This window comes from Vipera ursinii (genome assembly GCF_947247035.1).
Source record: "Vipera ursinii genome assembly, chromosome: 7".
Lineage (NCBI taxonomy): Eukaryota > Metazoa > Chordata > Lepidosauria > Squamata > Viperidae > Vipera > Vipera ursinii.
Genome location: NC_139521.1, coordinates 56,885,604 through 56,912,575, shown reverse-complemented (window position 1 = coordinate 56,912,575; position 26,972 = coordinate 56,885,604). Strand labels below are relative to the sequence as shown.

The 26,972-nt window shown below is 35.9% G+C and overlaps 1 protein-coding gene and 1 long non-coding RNA gene across 2 annotated transcripts in view; both read right to left on the bottom strand.

Moving 5' to 3' along the window:
• Nucleotides 1–1,256: 1,256 nt before the first annotated feature.
• LOC310643071 overlaps nt 1,257–26,972 on the bottom strand; it is a 937,169-nt gene continuing 911,453 nt past the window's right edge. The window contains exon 3 of the long non-coding RNA XR_014493007.1: nt 1,257–1,280. This is a non-coding gene — a long non-coding RNA (uncharacterized lncRNA). The remainder of the gene's footprint in view (nt 1,281–26,972) is intronic.
• TBCK (TBC1 domain containing kinase) overlaps nt 5,365–26,972 on the bottom strand; it is an 89,951-nt gene continuing 68,343 nt past the window's right edge. Inside the window, exons 24-25 of the mRNA XM_083367113.1 lie at nt 21,750–21,909; nt 5,365–7,102 (exon numbers count right to left, since the gene is read on the bottom strand). Of these exons, the coding sequence (XP_083223239.1) occupies nt 6,992–7,102; nt 21,750–21,909 (271 nt within the window). The 3' untranslated portion in view covers nt 5,365–6,991. The remainder of the gene's footprint in view (nt 7,103–21,749; nt 21,910–26,972) is intronic.

Below are 26,972 nucleotides of genomic sequence, written 5' to 3'. Positions count from 1 at the left end.
TCTAACCCACATTTTTCTACAATGTGATCTACAATTTGACATGGGAGCTTACAGTCACACTGAGGGGATGATATTACACCCCATTTATATAGTGAGTCCTGGAAGATATCATATGAGGTGTGAATCCTATCCTGGCACCTTTCTTGTGGAGTCTTTTATGTGTTTTCCTATGTCTGGGTGTTTGGCTTTCCATTTGGAATAGAGATGTTAAAGTAGTTGGACAGATGTTGTGCAAGTGCCATTGGGGGCTTCCTGGATTTCAGTTTTAGAGACAAAGGTCAGCGTGCACTGGTAGGAGTGAGTTGTTCATATTTTTTCTGAATTCTTTCACTAGTACATCTTACCTTTGTAAAGTTAGCAGTGCTTTATGGCTCAGAACAGGAATCCCAGCAAGTTGGAAGTGGTTTTGATATATCTGCATGTAATCTTCATAGTGTTGTTGAGTCTGGTATCTCACGGCTATTAAGCTATACAGGGGCACAGTATTCTGCTCCAGAGTAGACCAGCCCTAGTGCTGATAATTTGAGGGAGGCAGGTGAAGCTCCCCATTTAGTTTTGCATAATTTTTGGAGTATGTTGTTCCTAGTATTGATTTTTGCCACTGTATATTATAGGAAAAAGTCTGCTCCAACATTACTTCAAGATACTTTGGAAGGGGGTTATAAGGGAGTAAGTTGTTTTTAAGTAGACCTTCAAAACTTCATATGCTAGTTTGTTATTAAGGTGGAAGCACGTGGTTACTATTTTGCTGGTGCTAGGAGTATGCACAAGTAACACATTTACTCTAAAATAAAAAGTAGATGTCTCTTAAGATATGCAAATTAATTCAGATTGCAGAGAGAACAGAGTCATTCTTATATCATCTTGTTCATATTCACTAATATAATAAACATGTTTTTAAATCCATTTTATACAGTACTGTTTTGGCAAGTCATGGCTTTCTCAAATGAATCTTGAGAACAGAAACACTATTATTAATCCCCCATCCTTTTATACAAAGAAGTAAGACACTTGAAGTTTAACAGAGTACAGAGAAGAGCAACAAAGATGATTAGGGGACTGGAGACTAAAACATATAAGGAACGGCTGCTGGAATTGGGTATGTCTAGTTTAATGAAGAGAAGGACGAAGGGGGACATGATAGCAGTGTTCCAATATCTCAGGGGCTGCCACAAAGAGGAGGGACTCAAGCTATTCTCCAAAGCACCAAAGGCAGGACAAGAAGCAATGGATGGAAACTAATCAAGGAGAGAAGCAACCTAGAACTAAGGAGAAATTTCCTGACAGTTAAAACAATTAATCGGTGGAACAACCTGCCTCCAGAAGCTGTGAATGCTCCAACACTGGAAGTTTTTAAGAAGAGACTGGACAGACATTTGTCCAAAATGGCAAAGGGTTTCCTGCCTGAGCAGGGGGTTGGACTAGATGACCTCTAAGATCCCTTCCAACTTTATTATTATTATTAACATAAATCTGTGTTCAGTTTCTATCTGATAAATGTGAGCTTATGAAGGCCCAATTATCAATTATATTTTTCTCCAAAATGTAATGATTAATGAATAATTTCAGAGTGCTCTTGATGGCTGCACTCTCAGCAGCTCCAATGAATGTTGGGACACTCCTTCCAACTATTTCTAAAAAAAAACAACTCCTTCATGGAGGAGGCAAACATATAACTATCTTATCATGCCTCCAGTTTTAAAATTTGCAAGGCAGCAGATTCTTAACTATTCAACTGAAAATTTGGTGACATTGAATCCAGGCACAAATGCTACAGTAGAATAGAATAGAATAGAATAGAATAGAATAGAATAGAATAGAATAGAATAGAATAGAATAGAATAGAATAGAATAGAATAGAATAGAATAGAATAGAATAGAATAGAATAGAATAGAAGCTGGAAGGGACCTTGGAAGTCCCTTGCTCAAGCAACAGAACCTATATTATTTCAGACAAGTGACTGTCTAGACTCCTCATAAAAACTTCCAGTGATAGAGCGCCCACAATTTCTGGAGGCAAGCTGTTCCACTGGTTAATTGTCCTCCCTGTTAGGGAGTTTCTCCTTAATTCCAGGTTGCTTCTGTCTTTGGTGAGTTTCCAACCATTGTTTCTTGTCCTGCTCTCTGGTGCTTCGGAGAATAGTTTGATACCCTCTTCTTTGGGGCAGCCCCTCAGATACTGGAATACTGCTATCATTTCACCCGTTTCTTCTTTTCTTTAGACTAGCCCAACCCTATTCCTGCAGCCGTTCTTCATATGTTTTAGTCTCCGGGCCTTTGATCATTTTAGTTGCTCTTCTCTGAACTTTTTCCAAGGTCTCAACATCTTTTTTGTACTATGGTGACCAAAATTGGTTGCAGTATTCCAGGGGTGGACTAGGTTTTTATAAAGCGGTACTAATACTTCATGTGATCTTGATTCTATGCCTCTGTTTATACAACCCAGGATTGTATTAGATTTTTTGGCTGCTCCTTCACACTGCTGGCTCATAGTCAAGTGATCATCCACTAGGACTCCCAAGGTCCCTCTCACAGTTTTTGAGCCAGTAGCTTTCCCCAATCTGGTGTCAAGATATGATGGACTAAAAATCAACTAAAATTATGGTGGTTGGAGATAATAGAGATATAATCCAGTACATCTTGAGAAGTCCAGTTTGAGGGAGGCTGTTGCCAAAAAAGGGAATAAACTCTGAAAAATCAGTATAATGTTTGATTCTCATGAAACCAAGGGACTGAAGTGAAATTGAAATATGTAGAAAAAAAGAAGAGCTAAACAATTACACACTCGTGTGCTACACCATGATTTTTAACTATAGTTTGTAGAAGATGCTGGGTTTACATATAATATTAAGCCATAACTAATGATTCATAAACTCAAGTGTCTAAATTTATGCAAATTATTAATTGCCGATACCAAAAAATGATCCATGGAATCTCTGCATAGCGTATGGTTTAGAAGCTATACAATTAAACCACAATCTCCTTTTCTTTTTTCTATTTATTTACAGAATGGAATAGAATAGAATAGAATAGAATAGAATAGAATAGAATAGAATAGAATAGAATAGAACAGAACAGACTAGAATAGAATAGAATAGAATAGAATAGAATAGAATAGAATAGAATAGAATAGAATAGAATAGAATAGAATAGAATAGAATAGCTCCAGGAATTTCAAGTTAACATAAAATTTGGAGATTTGTCAAATTGGAGAAAATGGCTAAAATGAATGCAAATTTAAAATAGATATTTGTTAAAATTTGCACCAGTACCTATCATCCTTCAGTATCTAGAATGCCAGAAAATAAATAGGCCAACTACAAAGGATTAACTAAAGATTATTCTGAAGGGTTGAAGCAAGCAATTCCACCTAGTAATAGGAAGGTAACGAAGCTACGGTAAATCTTTTAAATATCCTGGGTTCTGTAATAACCACTGCCCCTGATTCCCCAGATACTGACAAGTAGGTTATTGTAACTAATATTAACAATTATCTACTAGAAGAAAGATTTATTATGCTACCTTTGTGCTCAGTGGCGCCAGAGTTATGTTCTAAAACTGGGGGGGAAAAAGATAAATTTTCTCCCTAAAGAGAAAGATGGAATCAGTGACTCATGCTAGAATCAGCTTATAGTGTTACTGCCAGGTAACTGCATATTCACTAGAAAAACACGTCCTTTGATAGTTGAGGGAACATGCTTTGGAATACCTGGAGGACAAAAGAGATATCCAGCTCTATTTTGCAAAAGAATTATTTTAAATCTTATTTTTATATTTAGAAAAGAAAAAGAATCAAAGGCATTGAGGTAAGATGCATTGTATATTTTGGGTTATCTAAGTTCAGCCAGCACCATTTATCTTTTGTAATGTTTAAGTGACAGGAATGAAATCACAGATTTTTCCAGCTGCCGGGTTTAAACTTTTTAGGTCACTTAGAGTTAGGGTGGTATTATATTTAGAGCAGACCTATTAAAACTAATATACTTCATTTAGCAAATTTCAGTAGATTTATTCTAAGAACGATAACATTTGAATCCTGCTTTATATGTTTTTCTCCCCAGATCTCTTTGGAGATGAAATAGCATTTATACTTGCTTAGGCCTTAGAAGAGGCCTAAGCAGTAAGTCAACTGTCAACAGCAGGCAGTAATAAAACATGCCGAAACTTTCCCCAAATAGCTTTGCATTTTCTAAGCATGTTCCCAAACCATTCCAAAGCTTTTTAAAAAATGAACTATTGAATGGGTATGAAATAGTATTTCCTTGTCTTCATTCTAACTTCTACTGGGATGGGTTGTTGGTTGATGAAGGGACTGGGCGAATGAAATCTGGATAATTTTCTCCATTTTTCTTATATAACTGACATAATGAAACATTCTGAAGTTCCTTGTAAAGCTTGTTTACTATTTAATTTTTATGAACATGGCTTGAGGTTAAAAAAGTCAAGATGGCAGTTGAGGCAGTTTTATTTATTCATTTGCATGCCACCATTATTATACTGACAAATAACTCAAGATAGTGAATATATCTAACACATCTTCCCCTCCCATTTTCCAGAAAACAACCCTGTGAGGTAGATTGAATTGACAGAGTGACTGGCCCAAAGTCTTTCATGGCTAAGGCAGGACTTGAACTCATGGTCTCCCTCTTTCTAGACTGGTGTCTTAACCTTTAAACTAAAGTGGCTCAAACCCCTAACACTCTGGAAGTGGAGACATCTGAGTCAAATGTATTTATGATGGAATAAGACAATTTATTACTTACGTGTCTTTTATATCAGGGGTCCCGAATCCCTGGGCTGTGGCCTGTTCAGAACTGGGCTGCACAAGTGGTGGGTGATTGTGCATGAAGGTCCACTTATGTGAGCAGAGCACTTGCGATTGTATGCAGAGCTCCATTTGCGCTGGTGGAGGGTGTGCACGCCTGCCACTCACACAGAACCATATATATAAAAGACTCAGCCTTCCATCCTTCCGAGGTAGGTAAAATGAGGACCCAGATTGTTGGGGGCAATAAACTGACTGTGTAATAATGCCGCTTGGGGGGAGGGGGGGCGAAAGCCCTAATAAGCAGGCATATACATAGGATGAAGGCTATTGCTAAGCACATTGATTTGTGCTTCTTAGATTGTAAGCCGCCCTGAGTCTTCGGAGAAGGGCGGGATATAAATGGGATAAAAATAAATAAAATAAAATAAATAATGTCTTCATTTCAAAATGTAGATTCAGAGCATGTTAATGATGTGTGCAAAGTTAAAGAATGGATGATCTGAAAACTTCCACCATTCAACTTCTCTTCTGAAAGAGAATATTGATTATCAAAGTCTCTATGAAAAAAGTAAAATCAGACTCATTTTAGGGTAAATATTTGCCATTTTTATTTTAATCTTATTTTTTGATGAAGTATTTAAACATAAGTAATATGTGCGTGGGAAATAATGTTTACCAAATCCAATGGTACTCTTACATGTGTCCCAAATTAATAAAATGAAAAATTATACCTGAAAAAAACACCCTAATGACCCTGTGGGAGAAATGACCTTGCATGAACTCTATTTTTTACACTGCCATTTAGATTTTTCAAATCATACTGAGGGAAGTCAGCTCCCCAGAGAAGGAAATATTAAAAGGGCAGAAAAATATATTTCCTAAAAATAAATTGAAGAACCAGGAAAGCATGCTGAGTTTTCTTAATAGTTTCAGGTCTCCTTCCCCCCAAACAGAAAACTAGTTCTATAGAAATGCAAATGTGAGCCATCAAGAAGGTTGGAGCTAGACACTTAGGAAAGACAAAGACATACCCACAACCAGCAAGATTCCTAGAGGGGCCCACTTAGACTCAGGACACACAGGAAATAGCCCCAAACAGGAACCGGAAATAACTCCAAACAATAGAGTCCAGGGGGTATAAAAACCCACTACCCACATGTGGTCAGTCCTTTTTTCTGGATCAATCTTCCTGCCTGGCTTTCCTCTGCAATAAACTGTAACCCTCTTCCCAAAGCAGTCGCCATGTTGTTTATCCCCGGCTTGGATGGAACTATGATAAAGACTTTTCTTCCAACAATTTATTCTTCTGGATTGTAAAAGCATTCCAGTCCCTTAGTGAGAAAATTATCTGGTCAATTTCAATTTTTTGCACTGATGAGGATTCAGGGAACACACACAGAGAGACACAGTTCTTAATTAGCAAAGCTAATATTTACAGAAACAATATTTCAAATGTAACAGTAAAAGTTTATTCTTTTACAAATAATTTTCAAAGCACAATATATTTAAATTTAACAGACAAGGCTATTTCATGACACTGCTGCACTATCACTGCTGCACTATTATTTGTTAAAGTTGTAACAAACGAGAGTGAAAGATGTTTGGACATATTTCTATAAAAATATTCTGTAAAAGATTCAACAAGCAGGTTATGAAAGCAATTTCTAGTTCCCCCCCACCTTACTTGATTTTAAATATTCCATGGTCCTGATAAACTAATAAGTGAAACAAATTAATTCTTGAACTGAAAGAATTATATCTTAAATGTATCAGTCATTCAAATGATATTATTAATTCATGTAATTTCAAACTCATAATTTGAGTTAATAAGTGCAGATTTTATATGTAGAACTGCTGTTTTTTTTCTCTTGCTAGATGGACAAAGCTCAAATAATTGAAGCTTTCTTAGAATTACACCATTTTAATGCTTTATAGCAGGAGTGTCAAACTGGCGGCCCGCGGGCCAGATCCCACCCCCACTCCGCAAAGGCAAAAACATCACGATACATCACGTGATGCGATCAAGTTGAGACCCATGCTTTATGGTTTCTTCCAGCCAAGCTAAGTTCTGTAAAAAATGATACATTTTTAAAAAACCCACTCAACTGAAAAACCACTGTAAACAGACACAATATTTGAGGCATGAGCAGAATTAAAATGTTGTTGTACTCTTAAGAGGATTTTTTTCTCCATAAAGCTAAGAGACACTTGAAGCTTTTCTGGTCATATTTGTGGAGAAGGAACTGTTAGAAGACCTGTTGTCTTGATTTTGTTTATACCACCATCCAAAATGCAAATTCTTGGATATTTTATTTTCACCAGATGAGCTGTGAACTGAAGTAGAAATATTTTACATTAGAATAATGTATATATATTGCTTCAATACAGGCTGTCCTCAACTTACGACAATTGAGCCCAACATTTTTGTTGCTAAGTGAAACAGGTAAATTTTGCCCCATTTTACAACCTTTTTTGCCACAGTTTTAAGTGAATCACTGCAGTTATGAAGTTAGTAACACAGCTGTTAACTGAATCTGGCTTCCCCATTGACTTTGCTTGTTAGAAGGTTGCAAGAGGTGATCACATGACCCCAGGACACTGCAACTGTCATAAATACAAGTCAGTTGCCAAGTGTCTGAATTTTGATCATGTGACTGTGGGGATTATGCAATGGTCATAAGTAAGAAAAATGGTTATACGTCACTTTTTTCAGTGCTGTTGTAACTTCAAACAGTCATTAAATGAATGATTGTAAGTTGAGGACCACTTATGTGTAGCTATATAAGAAAAACTAGGGAGAAGGCTTACTAAATCTTCTGCATTCTCCTATTATCAAAGAGCAATCTTTACTTACTATATTATTTTCGAGTAATTTTTATGTTTGTTTTTTACAGGAAATACTACAGAAGCTTTACCTACTTTTTCCAAGCTGAAGTGGCTGAGTTTTAGTGGTAATCCTCCTCCACCATCCTACCATCACCTCCTTTATCCATATTTTTATTTTTATTTTTATTTTTATTCCATTTATATCCCGCCCTTCTCCAAAGACTCAGGGCGGCTTTACAAACTTAGCAGTAGCCTTCATTCTATGTATATGCCTGCTTATTAGGGCTTTCACACACACCCCCAAGCAGCATTATTACAAAGTCAGCTTAATTGCCCCCAACAATCTGGGTCCTCATTTTACCTACCTCGGAAGGATGGAAGGCTGAGTCAACCTTGAGCCTGGTGGGATGCGAACCTGCACTAATTGCAGGCAGCTGGTGTTACTTAAGGAGGCATTAGCCCACTGCTCCACCAAGGCTCTTGTAGAGCAACAGTGTGTTGTCTCATGTATCACTTGAAAATTATCCTGAATGTTTAACATTTGCATGCTTAGGTCTGGAGAACTGAATTTGAAGATCCATATTCATTTCTTTATTTGACTGATTTCTATTTATTCTATTACAATATACTAATGATTTATTATATTTAATTTTTATGTACGGATTTCATTTATTTATATCCCACCTTATTTTTTTAAATAACTCAAGACAGTGAACATACTGTACCAATGAACACACTGTACTGTACATTCCTCCTATTTTCCTCACAACAGCTCTCTGACATGAGTACTGAGAGAGATTGATTGATCCAAAGTTATCCAGCTGCCTTCATGTCTAAGGTGGGACCTCTACACTCAGTTAAAAGCAGACCAACATATTTGTTTTCAGAGATGAACGTGTAAATGGAGAAACAACACAAATATTTTCCAGACCAATGAGAAATGTTGCTGACTTTCAGATTTCACCATGGGTCTTATAATTGCATTAAATATATGCTCAATTAGTAGACAACATGTGTTATTGTAGCTATTATGGTTTTTTATGTATATAATTTTCATTAAGTACGTTTAGAAAGTTAAAAGATAAGTACCAAGCAATACAAAAAGAAATTTAAAAAAGTACTGAAAACAATAGAAAGAAAAACAAGACAAAACAAAAATACTTAACGAGACTTCCAATATTTTTTAAACATACATACTTGATATAGTTTTCCATTTTCTAAATTATATAATATGGTTCTTTTATTGCCATATTAACCCTTTACCTATTATATTCAAGAAAATAGTCTTAATTTTTACCTGAAAATAGTGGTTAGGAAAATTCTTCATTTGCTTAATAAATGGATGCCACAGAATGCCACAGAATGTTACTCAAATTCATTATAATGCTATAACAGGCTCATGCAGGAATAGGTATCCTTTACATAGCTATTTAATTAAAACATTACACAACAAATGCTTTATACTTTCTCTGTAATGCACCTATATGAACAATCTTTTTAGAATTTGGTCACATAATTCAGCTATGATGTCAATTCATTTTAACTCATGTTCTATAATATTTGTAATGCATATAATAAACAAAATCCCTATGCAGAGCGGACAAAAGTAATACATGCCTATTTAAACTAACAACAAAAATATTTTGACAATTAAAAAGGAAAAACAGTACAAAAACTACTGTAAATCGATGGGTTTCTTGATTTGAAAACCAGGGATTAGTTTGCTTTAAACAATAAATGGATAATTTCGTTATGTTTCATAACAAATATTTTCGTGTTGAACAAATACAAGATAATATCTATTGGTCTGTGATGAAAGCTAAAAGAAACATCCTTTCAAAGGTTTTCATGTAGGTCTTTGGAGACTGGAGATAGAGTACATGATCTATATCTAGCTGTTACTTGTATAGGCAAGTAATATAGCTGATAACAGTCAGAGTTAATTGTTCTTAAAAGCTTTAGTGAAGAAAAAAGCCAAGGAATCTTGGCGTCCCTCTTCTTATTCAAGTGGGGCCAAATCAGTACAGGATAAACATAGCAAGACTTTGTGGCCAATAGCAAGGATAGCTTCAGAAATTCACATTTATACAGTAGGGGTACAATACTGATAGGACAAACTTAGAGCTCTTTTTTCTTGTTCATTTGGTGAGAAGGTCATTCCTGACGCCAACACTGTCAACGAAGGGTCTATTTGTGCACACTGAACATCAATATTTTAGGTCTATTTCATAGAAAATCATTCTCCCAGAAGGAAGCAGAAGCCACCAGCCTGATGATGACGGATGGGATTCCATCGAAACGTCGCCCCTACACCTTTAGTTCTACGCGGGGAAAAACCCGAATAACCAAAGATCCATATATATATATATATATATGACTTCCTCACACACCTCAATAGCCTACACCCCAAAATACAATTCACCATGGAAACAGAAGCTAACAACCAACTTCCCTTCCTTGATGTTTTAGTCTACAAGAAATCCAACGGCTCCCTAGGACACACTATCTACCATAAAAAAACGCACACAAACCGCTATCTGAATGCACTCTCACACCACCACCCAGCACAGATCAACTCCGTAGCCAAGACACTCATCTCCAGAACAAAACAACTAGCTGACAAACAACACCTAAAAACCGAACTACACAACCTCACTAATGTACTAACAGCCAATGGATTCCAAAGAAACATGATTACCAACTTAATCCGAAGAGAGACACCCACAAAAACCCAAGACAGAGAACAAGAAAAAGGCAAAGCCCTCCTCCCATACATAAAAGGGACCACAGACAGAATCAGCAAAGTCCTCCAAAAACACAACATCAAAACAGCATTCTACACAGACAGAAAAGTATCCACCATCCTAAGAAACCCCAAGGACATAATTGGGTTAGAAAACCAAGGAGTATACGAAATCCCATGCACCACCTGCCCCACCACATACATCGGACAGACCAACAGAAGAATAAGTGCACGCATTGAAGAGCACAAAAACTCACTCAGAAAGGGAGAACAAACTTCATCCCTGGTCCAACACTTTGAAGCCACGGGACATGAAATTGATTTTAAAAAAACCAAAACTATCGCCAAAATTGAACATTTTAACAACAGAATAATCAGAGAAGCCATTGAGATAGAAAAACGCCCCCACAGCATGAACAAACGAGATGATACCTCTCGCCTACCAGCTATTTGGAAACCCGCCTTGATTGACAGACGAGTCCCAACCACCAAGAATGATACCAGACCCAAACTCATGATAACATCACATGACATCACCACCACACAACTATTCAAAAAGCAAATCCGAACCCACAATGATGGGGAGGCACAACCACAGGACAGAAACCTAACTACAGCTGCAACATCAGCCACTTTAAACCCCTCCAAACCACATAATAAGCAAACTGACACCCACTATAAAAACATGGCACCACCACAAACACGAAGGCAAACAAAAACAGCACAACTCACCAGCTCAGGTCTAAGGCTGGCAGCTGAGACCAGCCCATCCACTCAAAACACACCCCCACCCAATCAGAACACCCCCACCATTCAAAACACACTCCCACCCAATCAGAACACACATAATCCCCACCCAATCAGCACACTTCCACTCACGGAACACACCCCCTCTGGCAGTTTAAAAAAGAAAAACAAACAGCCACATACTTCTCCCAGAAGAAGGAAGCAGAAACCACTAGCCTGATGATGACGGATGGGATTTCGTCGAAACGTTGCGCCTACACCTTTAGTTCTACGCGGGGAAAAACCCGAAAAACCAAGGATCCACATACAGGCACCCGCGAAAACCTCAGAAAACATATATATATATATATATATATATATATATATATATATATATATATATATATATTCTGATTGTTAATGGCTGAACCATATTCTAACCTTTTGCTCTTTTTGCAAGTCATTCAGAGTTAGAATTTAGCTACAATCCCTTGTTTTGCATGCTGAAGTGAAACTGAATTTGGGACTGTTTTTCTTTTTCCTGGATGCTCATGAAAAAAGAGGAAAGGGAAGGCACTTAGATTGACATTTCCCCGATTTTTCATATACCTCATGGTTTAGCACAGCATGATCAATCCAAGATCTACAGGCTCCATGAGGCACCAAACAGCTAGTAAAGTGGCCCCACAAGATCGTAAACTGTCAAAAAATTGTCATTTTTTTTTACTGTGGGCACATTGGTACACATTAAAGTTCGATTGCCTGCTCTCAAAAGTGTACACATACATAACACACATATAAACATGCTGTATACATACATATGTATCCTTAGCAATTCTAAAAACTGGAATCCCAGGTAGATACATTTAAAATCCAATAAAACCTTTTTAACCACTAACACACGCTCCATGACCAGAGCGCTAAATATCACATAGCTATAAAAGCGAGTTCTTCCAGCTATTTGCTCTTACTTCAATGATGTCAGCAGAGGACTGACAAAAGCTCAGTGGTTAAAAAGGTTTTTTCTTCATCCCAGATATCAGTAGCGTTTATTGGATTTTAAATATACATATGTATATTCCTACACCCTAACATATAAAGGTAAAGGTTCCCCCGCACATGCGTGTTAGTCGTTTCCAACTCTAGGGGGCGGTGCTCATCTCCGTTTCAAAGCCGAAGAGCCAGCGCTTGTCCGAGGACGTCTCCGTGGTCATGTGGCCGGCATGACTAGATGCCAAAGGTGCATGGAACGCTGTTACCTTCCCACCGTAGTGGTCCCTATTTTTCTACTTGCATTTTTATGTGCTTTCGAACTGCTAGGTTGGCACCCTAACATATAAATACATATAAATATTAATCACTGTCTATCTTGAATACATAGTGGAAAGAGGAAGCTTGAGAGTTCACAAGGTTAGCTTGAGAGCTCACAAGGTTAAATTTTTAACATAATGTCATTTTTAGTGATAGTTACTTATTATATATGTTATATGCAGCCCAAGACAATTCCTCTTCACTCAGTGAGGCCCGGGCAAGCCAAAAGGTTTGGTATGCTTGGTTTAGCATATCCCACATATTCTCTAAGTTCTATTTATCCAAAAGGCAACAGCAATTGCTGAGGTCTCATAAAAGCTAATGAATCTTGTGCTGTGTTGTTCTTTTGCAATGCCTAAGTAACTGACGGAGCTTTGACAAATGACCCCTTTAGAACTCTTGAAGAGATGATGAGCTATGACTGCCATCATGCTGGGAGACAATCTGTGACAACTGGTCAAATACGGCATTTGCTAGCTGGGTGGTCTGGAGCAGGGAAAAGAAGTACTTAAAAGGGTTGATTTTTTAAAAAGGCACCTAATTGAACATTTTGACAAAAGAGTCAGATCTTACAATACAAATCTGAACTTGGATGAATGCACATGAAAGAAAGAGTTTGTATGCATGCAGCTTTTTCATATTTTCATATATAACTAGACATGGGAAAAATAGCATTAGTATATATTAACAGAAATACTATTCCATAAAGTAGTAGACTTAATAAATCAGATCTATGCTTGATCTAAAATACTACCCAAAAAAGGAAAAAGAGAGGAATTGAAATTTTTGTGCATATACAACGTTCCCTATTCAGATTTTGAGGGTTGGGTGGTGGGTAGGAAATCACTTGCATTTTTTTATCACCTAGTTTGCACATGGATGAAGGAATATATGCTTTAACATGTAAAACTGTCATCATAGGATACATTTTTCACATTAGGGTATTTTTGAATTGGTATTTGGTATTATTGCTAATTTACAGTATTTTAATAGTCTTCATCCCGATATATAATGATTTATAGAATACTGAGTTAAATAATTTAGAACCTAAACAGCAGCAGTAAACAGGGAAAATATGTCTTTATTTCAATTCTATATTGAAAGGCAAATTAAAAATCAAAAAGTTAAATGAAAAGTAGGGCCAAAGCTGAATGTTCTCTAATTATTGTTGCTAAGATAGTCTGTGTATCTGACCGGCAGCCAAATTTTTGACAATTAAAAAGCAACAGAATATGTGAATAATCAAAGAGACTAAAATCAGAATAGAGATAGGTCATTTTCCAGTACTGTTTGATTTCTTACATTCAAAGTCAGAACACAATCTTTACAGTTATTCTTTAACAAAACAAAAGTTAAAGGGTTATTTCTGGCACGTATTACCTCTGGCTGAAGGGGAAGAGAGAGAATCGTTCCAAATATTTACATGGATTTCACTTTAAGTTTCACATTTATTTATTTATTTAGAGGGGAGGACCTTAGTTTTCCATTGCAAAATTACAGTAATAAAATAGGAGAACTTTCCATTATAGGTGTGCAGAGCAGAGGAATTTGAGTTTTGCATAAATAAAAGGGTTTCCTTGAACCCATATTTAAATTATACCATCTTTGTAGACACAAAAAATATAAAAATTATATATTTCTCTTCAAACCCTCTAGATAAGCTAAATTACAGGTAGAGAAGGGAGAATTTTACCACCAAGTGTTCTTAACTTTTTCTTACAGTTATTTTTTTTTTAATGAGCCCCTCCAATCATATAGCTTTGGGGGAGAAATATTGAAATAATATATTGCTTGCTAGGTCTTTTTTTCTTTAGGAGGGAGAAAATGTAATTATCTTATGGCAGCCTATGAGGCTACAGGATGTAGTAAATGTATCTATCAACTCTTCATCCTGTGATACCAGCAGAATTCGAATGCTTTAAATTAGTTTTCACTTGTAATTCATTAAACCCAGCACTTATTCCTTGTCTAGAGATTTATTTCCTAAGCCACCATGCCATTCAAGCCTACCATCATAAGTTATGCTGAACAAAGAAAAATGAGTTGCTAGCTGCTGGGAAGGGAGGCAAGTATAGCTACTACTATAGCTTCCTAGTGCCAGATAGAATCAGAAAAAAACATCAGGTGCCCTTTCTTACAATTCTGTGAAAAAGGAGGTGGCCCTTTTAACTTTTCTAAACTTCTGCATTATCTTTGGCACTGAATGTTACTAGACTTTCAAGTGGGTCCTCTGAGCATAAGGGAACAGCGCCAAAATGTGGCTTTTCTTTTATTTCATAGACAAAGTAGTAGCTTATTTATTTTAATGTTGCAGAGTTTACTAGCCTTTGTAGGCCATATTGAGCAGTACTGAATGAAGATGAGTTCAACTGAATTGAATACTTTATTTGGCCAAGAGTGGTTAGACACACAAGGAATTTGTCTCCAGTGCAGAAGCTTCAGTGTACAGGCAAAGGAACAGAAAAGTTCTCTATCATAATAATACCAGTAAGAGGGCAGAGTAAAGAAGATAATAGAGCCATATTATATGTGTAAAGTCACATAGAGCAGGGGTCTGCAACCTTGGCAACTTTAAGACCTGTGGACTTCAACTCTGTGGAAGACCTGTGGACTTCAACCTGTGGACTTCAACTCTGTTGAAGACCTGTGGACTTCAACAGCTGGCTGGGGAATTCTGGGAATTGAAGTCCACAGGTCTTAAAGTTGCCAAGGTTGGGGACCCCTGACAAAGACTATAGACAGTGCTATGAGAATTAGGTGTTCAGCAGAATGATGTCATGAGAAAGAACTGTCCTCCCTGTGTCTAGTTGTTTTGGTATGTCCTGAAGGGAGTAGTTGAAACAGTTTGTCTGCACACATCTTCTCAGCCCTCCTTTTGACCCGTGCAATATACAAGATTTTCTGTGGAAGGCAAGCTGGTTGCAATGGTTTTTTCTGCAGTCTTAACTATTTGTTGGCATCTATACCTGTCCTGTTTGGTTGCTGTACAAACCAGACCTTTATTGATCTGGCCAATAATTTGAAGTAAATAGCAATTTTATTGATTGAATACCATTTATGTGTGTCTATGTTTTTACGTCAGTGCTGAGACCTGGCAACTGCCTGGACTAGTCCTTGCAATTTGCTTGGCGAACTTTGCCTCCTCCTTCTTGTGGGGGGGGGGGAGAGAGAGAGAGAGAGAGAGAGAGAGAGAGAGAGAGAGAGAGAGAGAGAGAGAGAGAGAGAGAGAGAGAGAGAGAGAGAAAGAGAGAAAGAAAGAGAGAGAGAGAGAGAGAGAGAGAGAGAGAGAGAGAGAGAGAGAGATAAAGAGAGAGAGACTTTGATGCAAATTAGCCGAGTCTGGAAAGTGAACAGAGCAAACTAAAAGTAGAAAAGCTCAGCGTTAGAACAAGGCAATAAGAACAACATAATAGATGGACACTCCAATTGGACTAGAGCAGGGGTAGGCAACCTTGGCTCTTTTATGACTAGTGGACTTCAACTCCCAGAATTCCTGCTGGCTCAGGAATTCTGGGAGTTGAAGTCCACGAGTCATAAAAGAGCCAAGGTTGCCTACCCCTGGACTAGAGCTATAAACTGTAGCTGTGTTGCAGTGATAATGTGACTGCCATACAATCTTTCTTAGCCCTGTCCTGTTTTCTTTTTTTTTTTTAAGTGGTCATCATTACTCTTACACAATGGTTTAGCTTTCCTACACCATACAGATGACTGGAAAACTGGTTTCACTGCTTTTCCCCATCTGGAGGTGGGGGGTGGAGATAATGCAAGTTTTAAGGTTGAACACAAGACAACTGTACGGCTTCCAAATGCTTCCACAAGTTTTCAACTTTTGTTTTTCCAAGTGAACTTAGAGGGGGGGAAAGAAGCAACAAAGGAAGTATCAATAGAGTTGACTATATGTTACATATTTATTTTTACTTATTTACATAGTCAACTTAGGATGCTTCCAAACTAGGCTTTCATTTCTGCAATTATGCTGCCTCTGTCACGGATAATTTATAGAAGAGTCTCTTCTATTTTAACCCTTCTCATGTCTTCTAGCACTTTTGCCTAATTCCACTCTCTCTCCTGCCCCCTCCCCCAAAAGAAAGGGTCAGGAAAACATATTTTGAATAGAAGCAATTGTAGCCCTCTGTTTAGAAACATCCATAAAGCGCTGGCAGAATGAGAAAGACACAATGTTAAAATAATACAATCCAATTAATAACTTCTGCAATTGCAACTCTCCTCTACTTAAAATCCAATTAATTTAAATTTAAAATTCTGAAGTATGAAATTAATCTAAGCAAATCAGGAAAGCTTGCAAGAACACTGCTATATAAATTTATTATAAATTTCTCTTTCTGAATATGCCAATATGCTTTTTCATATATAATTCAGTTCAAAATACTTATATAGGTGGTCTTACAACAGTTCATTTAGTGACTGTTCGAAATTACAATGGCACTGACTATTATGACTATTTTTCACACTTATGACTGTTGCAGCATCCTCATGGTCATGTGGTCAAAATTCAGACACTTGGCAACTGACTCACATTTATGACGGTTGCAGTGTCCCAGGGTCATGTGATCACCTTTTACGACCTTCTGACAAGCAAAGTCAATGGAGAAGCAAGATTCATTTAACAACTGTGTTGATAACTTAACAATTAAAGTGATTCACTTAGCAACTTTGGCCAGAATGCTGTAAAATGGGGCAAAACTCATTTAACAACTGTCTCACTTAGCAACAGAAATTTTGAGCTCAATTGTGGTCGTAGGTCGAGGACTACCTGTACATAGTCATGTATCAAAAGCTAACTGTTTTACAGCTTTTAATTTTGTGCGGCAGTAGATGACTCTAGGAAAGAATAATTGAACATTTAGAACAGGGTGATAAAAAGGATAGGAAAACACCTGCATTTTTATACATCAATATAGTTTATGTATTGACTTGGCCTTGAGGCTTTCTGGGATCATGCTGTCAAAACAGGTTATTCTTTAACTTTTTATAATAAATTCAAAGTTAGATAAAATATTACAAATCAACAAGAATGCTCTAAAGAAAGGGATAAATCCTGAATTGTTGATTTTACATTTACATTTTATAGAATATTAATACAGATAAGCATTTGAATTACTTGTTTATCTAAATGTTTCCACTCATCACAATATATTCAAAAGCCAAAAGTTTTGGAACCAATAGCAAACTAAGTATTTTGATGAATCTTCTCCCAGCCAGTATCATCAATATTTAAATCTGGAATCACTTGATTTGGTATCTGGAATCACTTGATTTGGCACATAACAATCTTTTGAACAATCTGACCAATAATGAATGATCTTTTGAACAATGAAGCAGAAAGCATTAAGAAAGTTTCTTAGATGTGGCTTGGAATTTAAAACAAGTGAAAGAGTACAACTCTACAAACATCAAGGTAATGAGTGAGATAAGTAGTAAGGAACAAACTATGACAAAAATGCACTATTTGTTCACTCAAGATAAAAAGAACATTCCCTAAATTCTCAACTGGTAAGGAATGTACCCCTTCCACTCCATAATTTCAAGTAGAAATGGCAGGTATAAGAGTTCAGCTTACAAGCAGTTTAAAGTTCCTATTAATCTAGGTAGATGGAAAATACGATAAGAAATAAACCTACCATACAGTACAGTTAAATATATTATTTTAAATTTGAGATCTAATTTATGGATTTATCTCTTTTCTTTAAAAGTACACACATTTTCAAAATAACCACTCTCCTCTTGCAAAGCACAAAATCTTATTGAAGATAGTAGCAAGTGAATTTTGTAACATTCATTACATCATGTGCTATTTAGTTAGAATGAAAAAGTCTATGAGTCTTTTCTTAATAGGCTAAAAATACATCATCACTATTATCAGAAGAGAGGTCATCAAATACTATATCTCCTTGTTATCATTCAGCATTTCACTTACAATATACTTTTATGATCTTGTTGTATGACTGTAATTGCAATACATATTAAATAATGGAAAAAATAAAGCACCTGCTGTTTGTATACTGTTTCTCATCTTAGCCTTCCATGATTGATTTTAACTCATATAAACAATGAGACAAATATAATTTTCAAAAAATCTCCAAACCTTTTTAAATCTTTCACCAGATTTTCCCCGAATAATAATGTTTTGTTAACTGCAATAACTAATTGACCTGGCCAACTGACAAGATTCATGACTTCCATTATGCTTCAACAGATAACCTATGTCTAAAACTTTACAAAGCTGTTCATCCCCTTGGGGACTTTTATAATTATATAAAATTAACGTTCCCCAAAAACTAAATTATGGATAATTGAAAATAAGAAAACACAACTCAATTTGTAGAAAAACTGTGGCTTCAAAAAATCTGTAATTGTACAAAATTTGAAATATTTCAATTTCTTGTAGCATGTTCTTTTCCACTCTTTGATGGATTTCATTTACTGGTAAAAAAACAACAAAAATAATTGTTTTGGTTTTCCCATGCTCAGCTATGAGACAATGTTGTTCTATTTTCTGATTCTAACTCTGGGTTATCTCCACAATAACTCCATGAGACTGGGTTGGTTCCAGAGTTGGATTAGCTGATTTGGCACACACTAATGAATGCTGCTATGTGTATCTACTGTGTAGTATTGTTATTTGGGGCCACTGAGTCAATAATTTTCCACTGAAAATGCACCCTAAAGTTAATTTCCCAGTACTTGTGATGCTATGAAACAAATAATTTTCTTTAGTTATCAGCCAAGGAAACAGTTCCCACATGGAAAGGTCACCAAACATATTTAAAAATCTATCAGTTTCATAGAGGCAAAGAGATATATGCTGAGGCCAGGAATGTGTCATCCTGCCTTATTTCATTGTCAGAATTAAAAAAGAACACATACAGTTTGGGGAGATGAAATCGCATCAATTATAATTCTAAAAATATAATACACTAACAAGCATTCTAATGCAATAGTAAAATAATATAACCAAACTATTTAAAAATGGTTCCAGTTAATGACTTAGAAACATACCGTACCATAATTTTTACAGGGCAAAATAAATGAATGGTGATAAAAAGTTCACACTCCCTAATCACTAACAGTTATAAAAACAGGGTAAAGGTAAAGTTCATTTGTTTAATCTTCACTATATCTGGAATGAGCTTGAGTTCAAGAACCTGTTGTTTTTATAATCACAGAACAAAATTTCTAAATATTACTGTCACCAGATTAATGAAGCTAAAAGTTGGCTATCTCTTTTAAAAGAACACTTCTTGCAGAAAATCTTATCAGCTCAAACCAGAGTCCCCTTATTAGCTGATTTAGCCTTATAACTTAGAAAATAACTAATGTCCTAAATCACTTCACATAGAGCTTAGTGTATATCCAGTCAATTAGTTCCTAAAACTGCACTACAGATATTGCTATGGATGGACAGTCTCAAAGACAAAAATCTATTGTGACACTGGGCAACTTACATTACGAGCTTTGTAACATGTAGATAGGGGTACCCAATCCCCAGTCCATGGCCCAGTACCGGTCCACAGCCCATTGGGCTTCACAAGTAAAAGGTGAGTGTATAAACCTCCATTTGTGCAAGTGGCAGGTGCGTGTATAAAACCATCCCCTCTCCCCGCCTCCTGCCACGGAGCCCAAAGGTTGGGGACTGCTGTTTTACATGGTAGCTCTGAATTGTTTGTGATAACACTCAAAATTCTAATTTTTCAGGAAATATGGAGCTGTTACAAGAACACCTAAGGGAAAAAGAAATACTGTACTAACAGTTTTAGAAAATCCCAAAATATGTATAAATCTGCTGTTCCTTTAGTGAAATGTGCACAAGTTCCTCGATATATACATTAACTGAAAACAAGCAGCATTTCAATGCAAACTACCAAACAATGTAGGCCTTGGTCACACTGCTGGGACGTATTGCTGCTGAGTCAATAGAATATGCACAATTATTATATTTTCTTGCATCCATGTTTTTTATGGGCTATGTGTTGTTTTGTCTTTATGCTATAATTGTGATTGTGGATGTTTTATTTCTTGTTTTATATGCAGTTCATATGAAAATTGGCAAGTTGTTTGATTGCCCTGGGGCACATATTTGCTGAATAAATAAATCAATAAAAGAATTAAAGAATTTTAGTAAGGCAATTCCTTAACAATCCCCCTATATTTTTTAAAAAAATCTTTTTAATTTTTCTGCTCCTTCACAAATACTTCATTGTGTTTTTTCTGTATTTTACTACTTTTTATATATATTTAAAACATAAATATCTGAGACTTTTTTTAAAATAAAGATTGTTTACACTGTAACGGAAAAAGCTAGTGAATGTGAATGTTTCTTTTAGCACGATTTACTGTTATATATGGTATCAAGAAATCTCCCTCTGTTCTGTATTAAATGCCTTGAATCATTCGGAATATGTCCCACCATCCCTTAATTTGTTCTTCCCTGCCAAACACTAATTGCTCCATTCATTTTAATAGCTGTAACCACAAAATCATAGCCTTTAAATTCTAAAATATTCTAGCCCTTAGCCAAATTTGGGTTCAATTTGATCCAGAGATCCCCAAGTTTCCTCTGGAATCAGACATCCAGGGAATCCTACTTTGGAAGATGTGATTTGAAATAAGGCAAATGTGTCCCAGGATAATATTGCAGGATCCAATCTGGCTCGGTCACTGGGACCAGATGTTTAATCTTCTGAGCTGGATTCCATTCTCAGGGAACTTCTTTCTCACCAGAGAGAGAGATGTGATTGCTAGGCATTAGCAATCTGTTGAAACAACTAAAAATGACAATTCCTTTACCCTGTCATTCCCTATGATTTCCTTACAATATTATCATTAAAATTATCATTATCAATAAAATAAATAAATAAATAAATTTTGGGCAAGCAACAACTAAAATGGAATAAAATATTGCCTTTTTATTTAACATAGGTTGGTCTCTTTAGCCCGTCCTTGTTATGAAACATTGCATATATTTTAGAGTGTAAGATATCCTTGAATGGATTAGTTGAGTTGCCTGTTAATCAAATTCTGATATATTTCCCATGAGAACTGAACAAACTATTAATTTACTTATTATTAAATAAATTATTAAATTTCTACAACTTATTGTAGATGATCAAAGTTATAGTCCAAATAACCAGGCTGAAAGGATGACCTGGACATTTTAAAAAAGCATTTGAAATTTCAATGTTTATGTAGGTATTACTTGATTTTTTAAGGTGTGCAAATACAGTAGTTGATGGTGGATTTCGGGTACACATTTTTACATCTGTAAGTTGTCTGTAAAATTGCAGTCCAGGTACTGTACTATTTGCCAATCATTGTTCTGAACAATAGATATACTTTCTCCCCCATCCAACTTACCTGTGCTGCATTCTTTGGCACATGTCCTACTATCACCACAACTCTCCCTTTAAAGCTCTGAAGTGTGGAAGTAGCAGGGCACTGGATGAATTCTCCTTCAGCAGTGAATGCTGATCCAAATGGGATATTGATACTTCCTGGTATATGTCCACGGTTAAAACTAGATAAAAAAATTTTTAGTTAAGGAAACTGAGAAGGAGGACCATGAACAAGAGCAAAACTAGAAATCTTATAAATGCTGCCATTTTATTTATTTATTCAATTTCTATAACCACCCAACTCAGCAAGCAACTTTGGGTGGCTCACAATTCAAAAGCATATATTACAGTTAAAATCTTAAAAACATTTTAAAACAATAAAAAACACTAAAAAACATACCAAGCATCAGACTGCAGTGTTCTCCTGACAACTAATGACCTGGGAAAACTCTGGAAGGATCCCCATCTCATTCTGATTGTCTCCTTAAAAGCAACATTTACAGGTAGAATGGTCCATCAGGACAAAGATGGGAAACTAAATTGTAAGCTATTCAGTGCCGGAATTATTCAGCAGCTATTGGTTCTGGTTTTCGTAGAACACCAGGTAAGGGAAGCCCCAACAAGACGAATTCACCCAAAGTTTGCTTCAACTAGAACTATTTTTCTACAAATGATAACTAGAACAAAGGAGATTGTTACTCTAAAATAGGAGTAAGGAACTCAGCTATAAACCTGGTGCTTGAGACTTCTTGTAGGACTATGTAACTTAGATGTCCACCTCTCAAACTGGCCCAAAGGTATTCAACATCATCATATCTTTGGACAATGTGATTGTCCAAAGTTTTCTCTTTCTTCCTAATGACTCTGCTGTCTTCAGCAGATTTGGTCTGCTCTAACTTGCATGGTTTCTTCTGCTTTTCAATTGGTAAGAATTCTAAAGCAGTTCTTTTTCTTTAAGTTATGCAGCTTCTCTATAACCAAGTAAAATTATTATGGAGTTCAGGGTGACTTTTCAGAGCATGGGAGACAAAATGAGATCCTTAGCAATTGAGACAATGTTGAAGCCCAGATAAGGACTCTGGTCCATAACTTTCCAACTTCTGTATTAGGATCTTTAAGATGTAATCCCAGAAATACTGATAGACAATAAATTCTGTGGGTAATAATGAAGGTTCCTTTTCAATATTCATGCATAATATTCACTATTAATACTGTTAGGCTCTTTTTCATTCTTATACTAAGTACAACATGCTCTCCTCTATATTTGTGCAAGGAATGTGTTTTTAATACATATTACTAAATCTGATGTGTTTTAAAGATTTTTTAAAAAAATAGCTACAGTTCAGCTTGGTATTGAATAGTTATTAATACAGGCTTCAATATTTTAATAAAGTTTTATTAATTGCATATCATTTTGCATTACTATTCCTATCTGACTGTAAAATATTATAACCAAGAGTAAATTAATACTGTTGTTGGAGCTAAACAAGTTCCAATTTATTTATTTATTTATTTATTTATTTATTTATTTATTTATTTATTTATTTATTTATTTATTTTAATTCCATTTATATCCCGCCCTTCTCCAAAGACTCAGGGCGGCTTTACAAACTTAGCAGTAGCCTTCATTCTATGTATATGCCTGCTTATTAGGGCTACATACACCCCCCAAGCGGCATTATTACAAAGTCAGCTTAATTGCCCCCAACAATCTGGGTCCTCAATTTCATCTACTGAGTACAAATGGTTGGTTTGCCTGTTAAAAATTAAGGTAATAACTTTCTATTTAAGTTATTGCAACACTATGATAATTTTTAAAATCCCTTAGGAAGGCTTACAGCTAATCTAGGATTAATACTAGTTTGAATACCTCTTAAAACAACTTGTATAAGCAGTTCCATTTGGATGACTGTCAAGATTATACCATGAGAAGCATAACAGCAACATTTCCTTGAGATCAACAAAAACCTGACCCATCCCACTAGTTAATTTCATTAATTTCACCTAGCTGGAGGGAATAATTATCTTATACTTTGGACTACAACAACAAAATATGTAAATAAATCTACATCTTTATCATTAGTAGTATAATAGTGATAAAAATAGGATAGCCTTTTCTGACAACTGTATAAATATATCCTCAAAAAGAGAAAAAACATTTATGTTGGGTTTCTGCAATTGTTTTAGCAGGTCACTGTGCATGTGTTTGAAGTATTCACTCCAATCTTAAATAGAATGTTAACCATTCCAGTAATGAGCTGATTATAAGTAGCAAAAATGTATGCAACAGAACTAAAGGCCTGTAAAGAATTTTGCAGGGATCCTCATCAAAAACAATGAAACACGACTGACATTTTTGTAACATATTTTTTTTAAAAAAACCTGCTGAATATTGCAAAAGCATACATCACTTAAATGTTACGTTGTTATTTCACTTAAATGCTACCCTGCACGGTGCCAACTTTTAACAGAAAGATTTCCCTTATCTTGGAGAAAAAATAATTCACTACAGCTTATACCTGTAATATAAATCAAATTATTTTTAGCCTAGCTTCTATAGGAATTTATATGGGAACCACCACTAAAATAAGAATAAATGGAAGCTCCAAGTTGCTAGATTTGGCCTAATTTTCCAATCAATTTGTTATTAATTATACTATTTTTAAACATACTGTATCAAAATTTTTAGGCATGAATATTGGGTGTATCAAAGTACAAGATGATGAGCACAACTAAACTCTAATCACCAAAGTCAGTGACACTGGCTCAAGAATAATGTCCAAATTATTTGACTGCACAGTTTGGATACGGGCACACCATATCTGGATTCCAAATCTCTATGTGAACATTAGAAGTAATAGTATGTGGGAAAGATGTTGGGAGATATGAGGAAGAACCATAGACTAGGCAACACTCAGATAAGAACAGCTGAACCGGCAGAAGGAATGGGAAGTGGCAAACATCTCAGGGGTCCTAGGGACTGTAAAGGCAATGGGGAAGGAGATATACTTTCAGACTTGCAAGAAGATACTGTTAATGAAAGCTTACAACAAAGATAGAACTAATACTCCTAGTTCTGCATCTTGCCTGGAATACCTCAAAGGGCTGAGACTAGATGAAAGAATAGACAAATATAGGACAATCAGACTTCCATCTAGTGGTTGACTAGATATGTGCAGTCTATACATGTTATCCTACAAAAACAAGTTTATAAGCTTTGGAAATTGAATCTCTTTCTTCCTTTCCACGCAATTGCCTAAAATTTCATAATGCTTCATCAGGCTGAATACTATTTAAACAGGCTAGAGTCTGTATGGATTGACCTTTAGCCTTCTGTTATAGGCAAGCTTTCAAGTGAATTAAGAGGCTCCCAGATAAAGCTTTTATTGTGATATGAACTGCTTTTTTTTCCTTAATGGAGTTTTATTTTAATTTCAACTGAATTAGGTGGCTTCCAGATGAAACCTTTGTTGTGAAATGACCTGATTGCCTCACTGGAATTTTATTCCAAAATGATTTTCTAATATATATATATATATATATATATATATATGTAGATCTAGAGTCTCGGGTTTCTTCCCGCGTTCCTTTCAGAAACCCGAGACTCTAGATCTACACATACAGACACCCGCGAGAATCTACGAAAACATATATATATATATATATATATATATATATATATATATATATATATATATATATATATATATATATATATATATATATAAAATAACTACACAATACTCTTATACTAGGGACACGGTGGCTCAGTGGGGTTAGGACGCTGAGCTTGTCAATCAGAAGGTCAGCAGTTTGGCGGGTCGAATCCCGAGTGCCGCGTAACGGAGTGAGCGCCTGTTACTCGGCCCAGCTTCTGCCAACCTAGCAGTTCAAAAGCACATAAAAATGCAAGTAGAAAAATAGGGACCACTACAGTGGGAAGGTAACAGCATTCCGTGTGCCTTTGGCGTCTAGTCATGCCGGCCACATGACCACGGAGACGTCCTCAGACAAGCGCTGGCTCTTCAGCTTTGAAACGGAGATGAGCAGCGGCCCCTAGAGTTGGAAACGACTAGCACGCATGTGCGGGGGAACCTTTACCTTTACCTTACTCTTATACTGGTAAAATTAAATTACTCCTAAATCTGGAAACATTTTTAATTCTTTTCAGACTGTATTACATACGCAAAATTATAACTAGGATTCTGGGCCTAAGAATCTGTAAGACAGGCCTATTTTTGAGAATAAAAAGCCTTTTGCCTGAAGAGCACAAAAGAACTTTTCCCCCACTACTGAAAGCAGCACTTGGCTTTCAAATGAACTCCAGGGAGTACATTCCAAAAAGTGGGAAGAGTTGAGAAAATTAATTAACATTTAAATTGGGTGAACTGAACACTGCTAGTATGATTATTCATCGTATCCAATTAAGCATAATTCATCAGAAAATGGGGAAGTCTGAGGGTTCCCAAGGATTGCAAGTTGTAGATTCTTGTTTTAAGTAAAACCAAGATTCACAGTTAATGAGAAAAAAAACAACAAAGTGATCTCTGTGAACTGAGAAATGCCTTCTGTGCTTGGGATATAGTTCTCCACTGACTATGGAACTAAACTCCTCTAAGTTATTGCTTCTTTTTGTAGTACTTCCTATTTTGGATATATTTCACTGATCTACTAAAAGCCGACCTCTGGGTTTAACAGCAAATCTTACAGATGAAATGTTATTAACTTTACACACCCACTGCCTTGGCAAGAAAAGCTGCCTGTTAATTTCAACAAAGAGTTATTAGTAGCAGAACTGCTCAAGTTTCTGTGAGTTTTTTTTAACATGTCGTGCAGGCAAAATTAAAAGCTTTCCTTATAAATGAATCTGGCTTAAAAAGATTAAACTACTGCAGGAGAAAAGCTTCAGAAAACTAAATAATGAAGAGCCAACAGATTAACATGGTGAAGCTTGGCCTTGCAAACCTCAACAAACACATGAAATTAATAAATATCTATAAAAAAACAGTTATCCTTGATCACCGCTGTTTTAGTTAGATAGTACAACATACTGAGGGTTGGGTTTTGGCTTGTTTTCAAGCCATAGCAATTCTGTTTTCTAATAAAGGTGTGACTAAGAAAAGGGTGTTTAAAATTAAAAGTAATTCAGTTCTAAATGTTTCTAAGTCTCTAGTAGTAAAAATAAAAGTAGCAGTTCTAATTAATGATACCTGCAATAGGAAGACATAGGATTTCTCATTGGGTC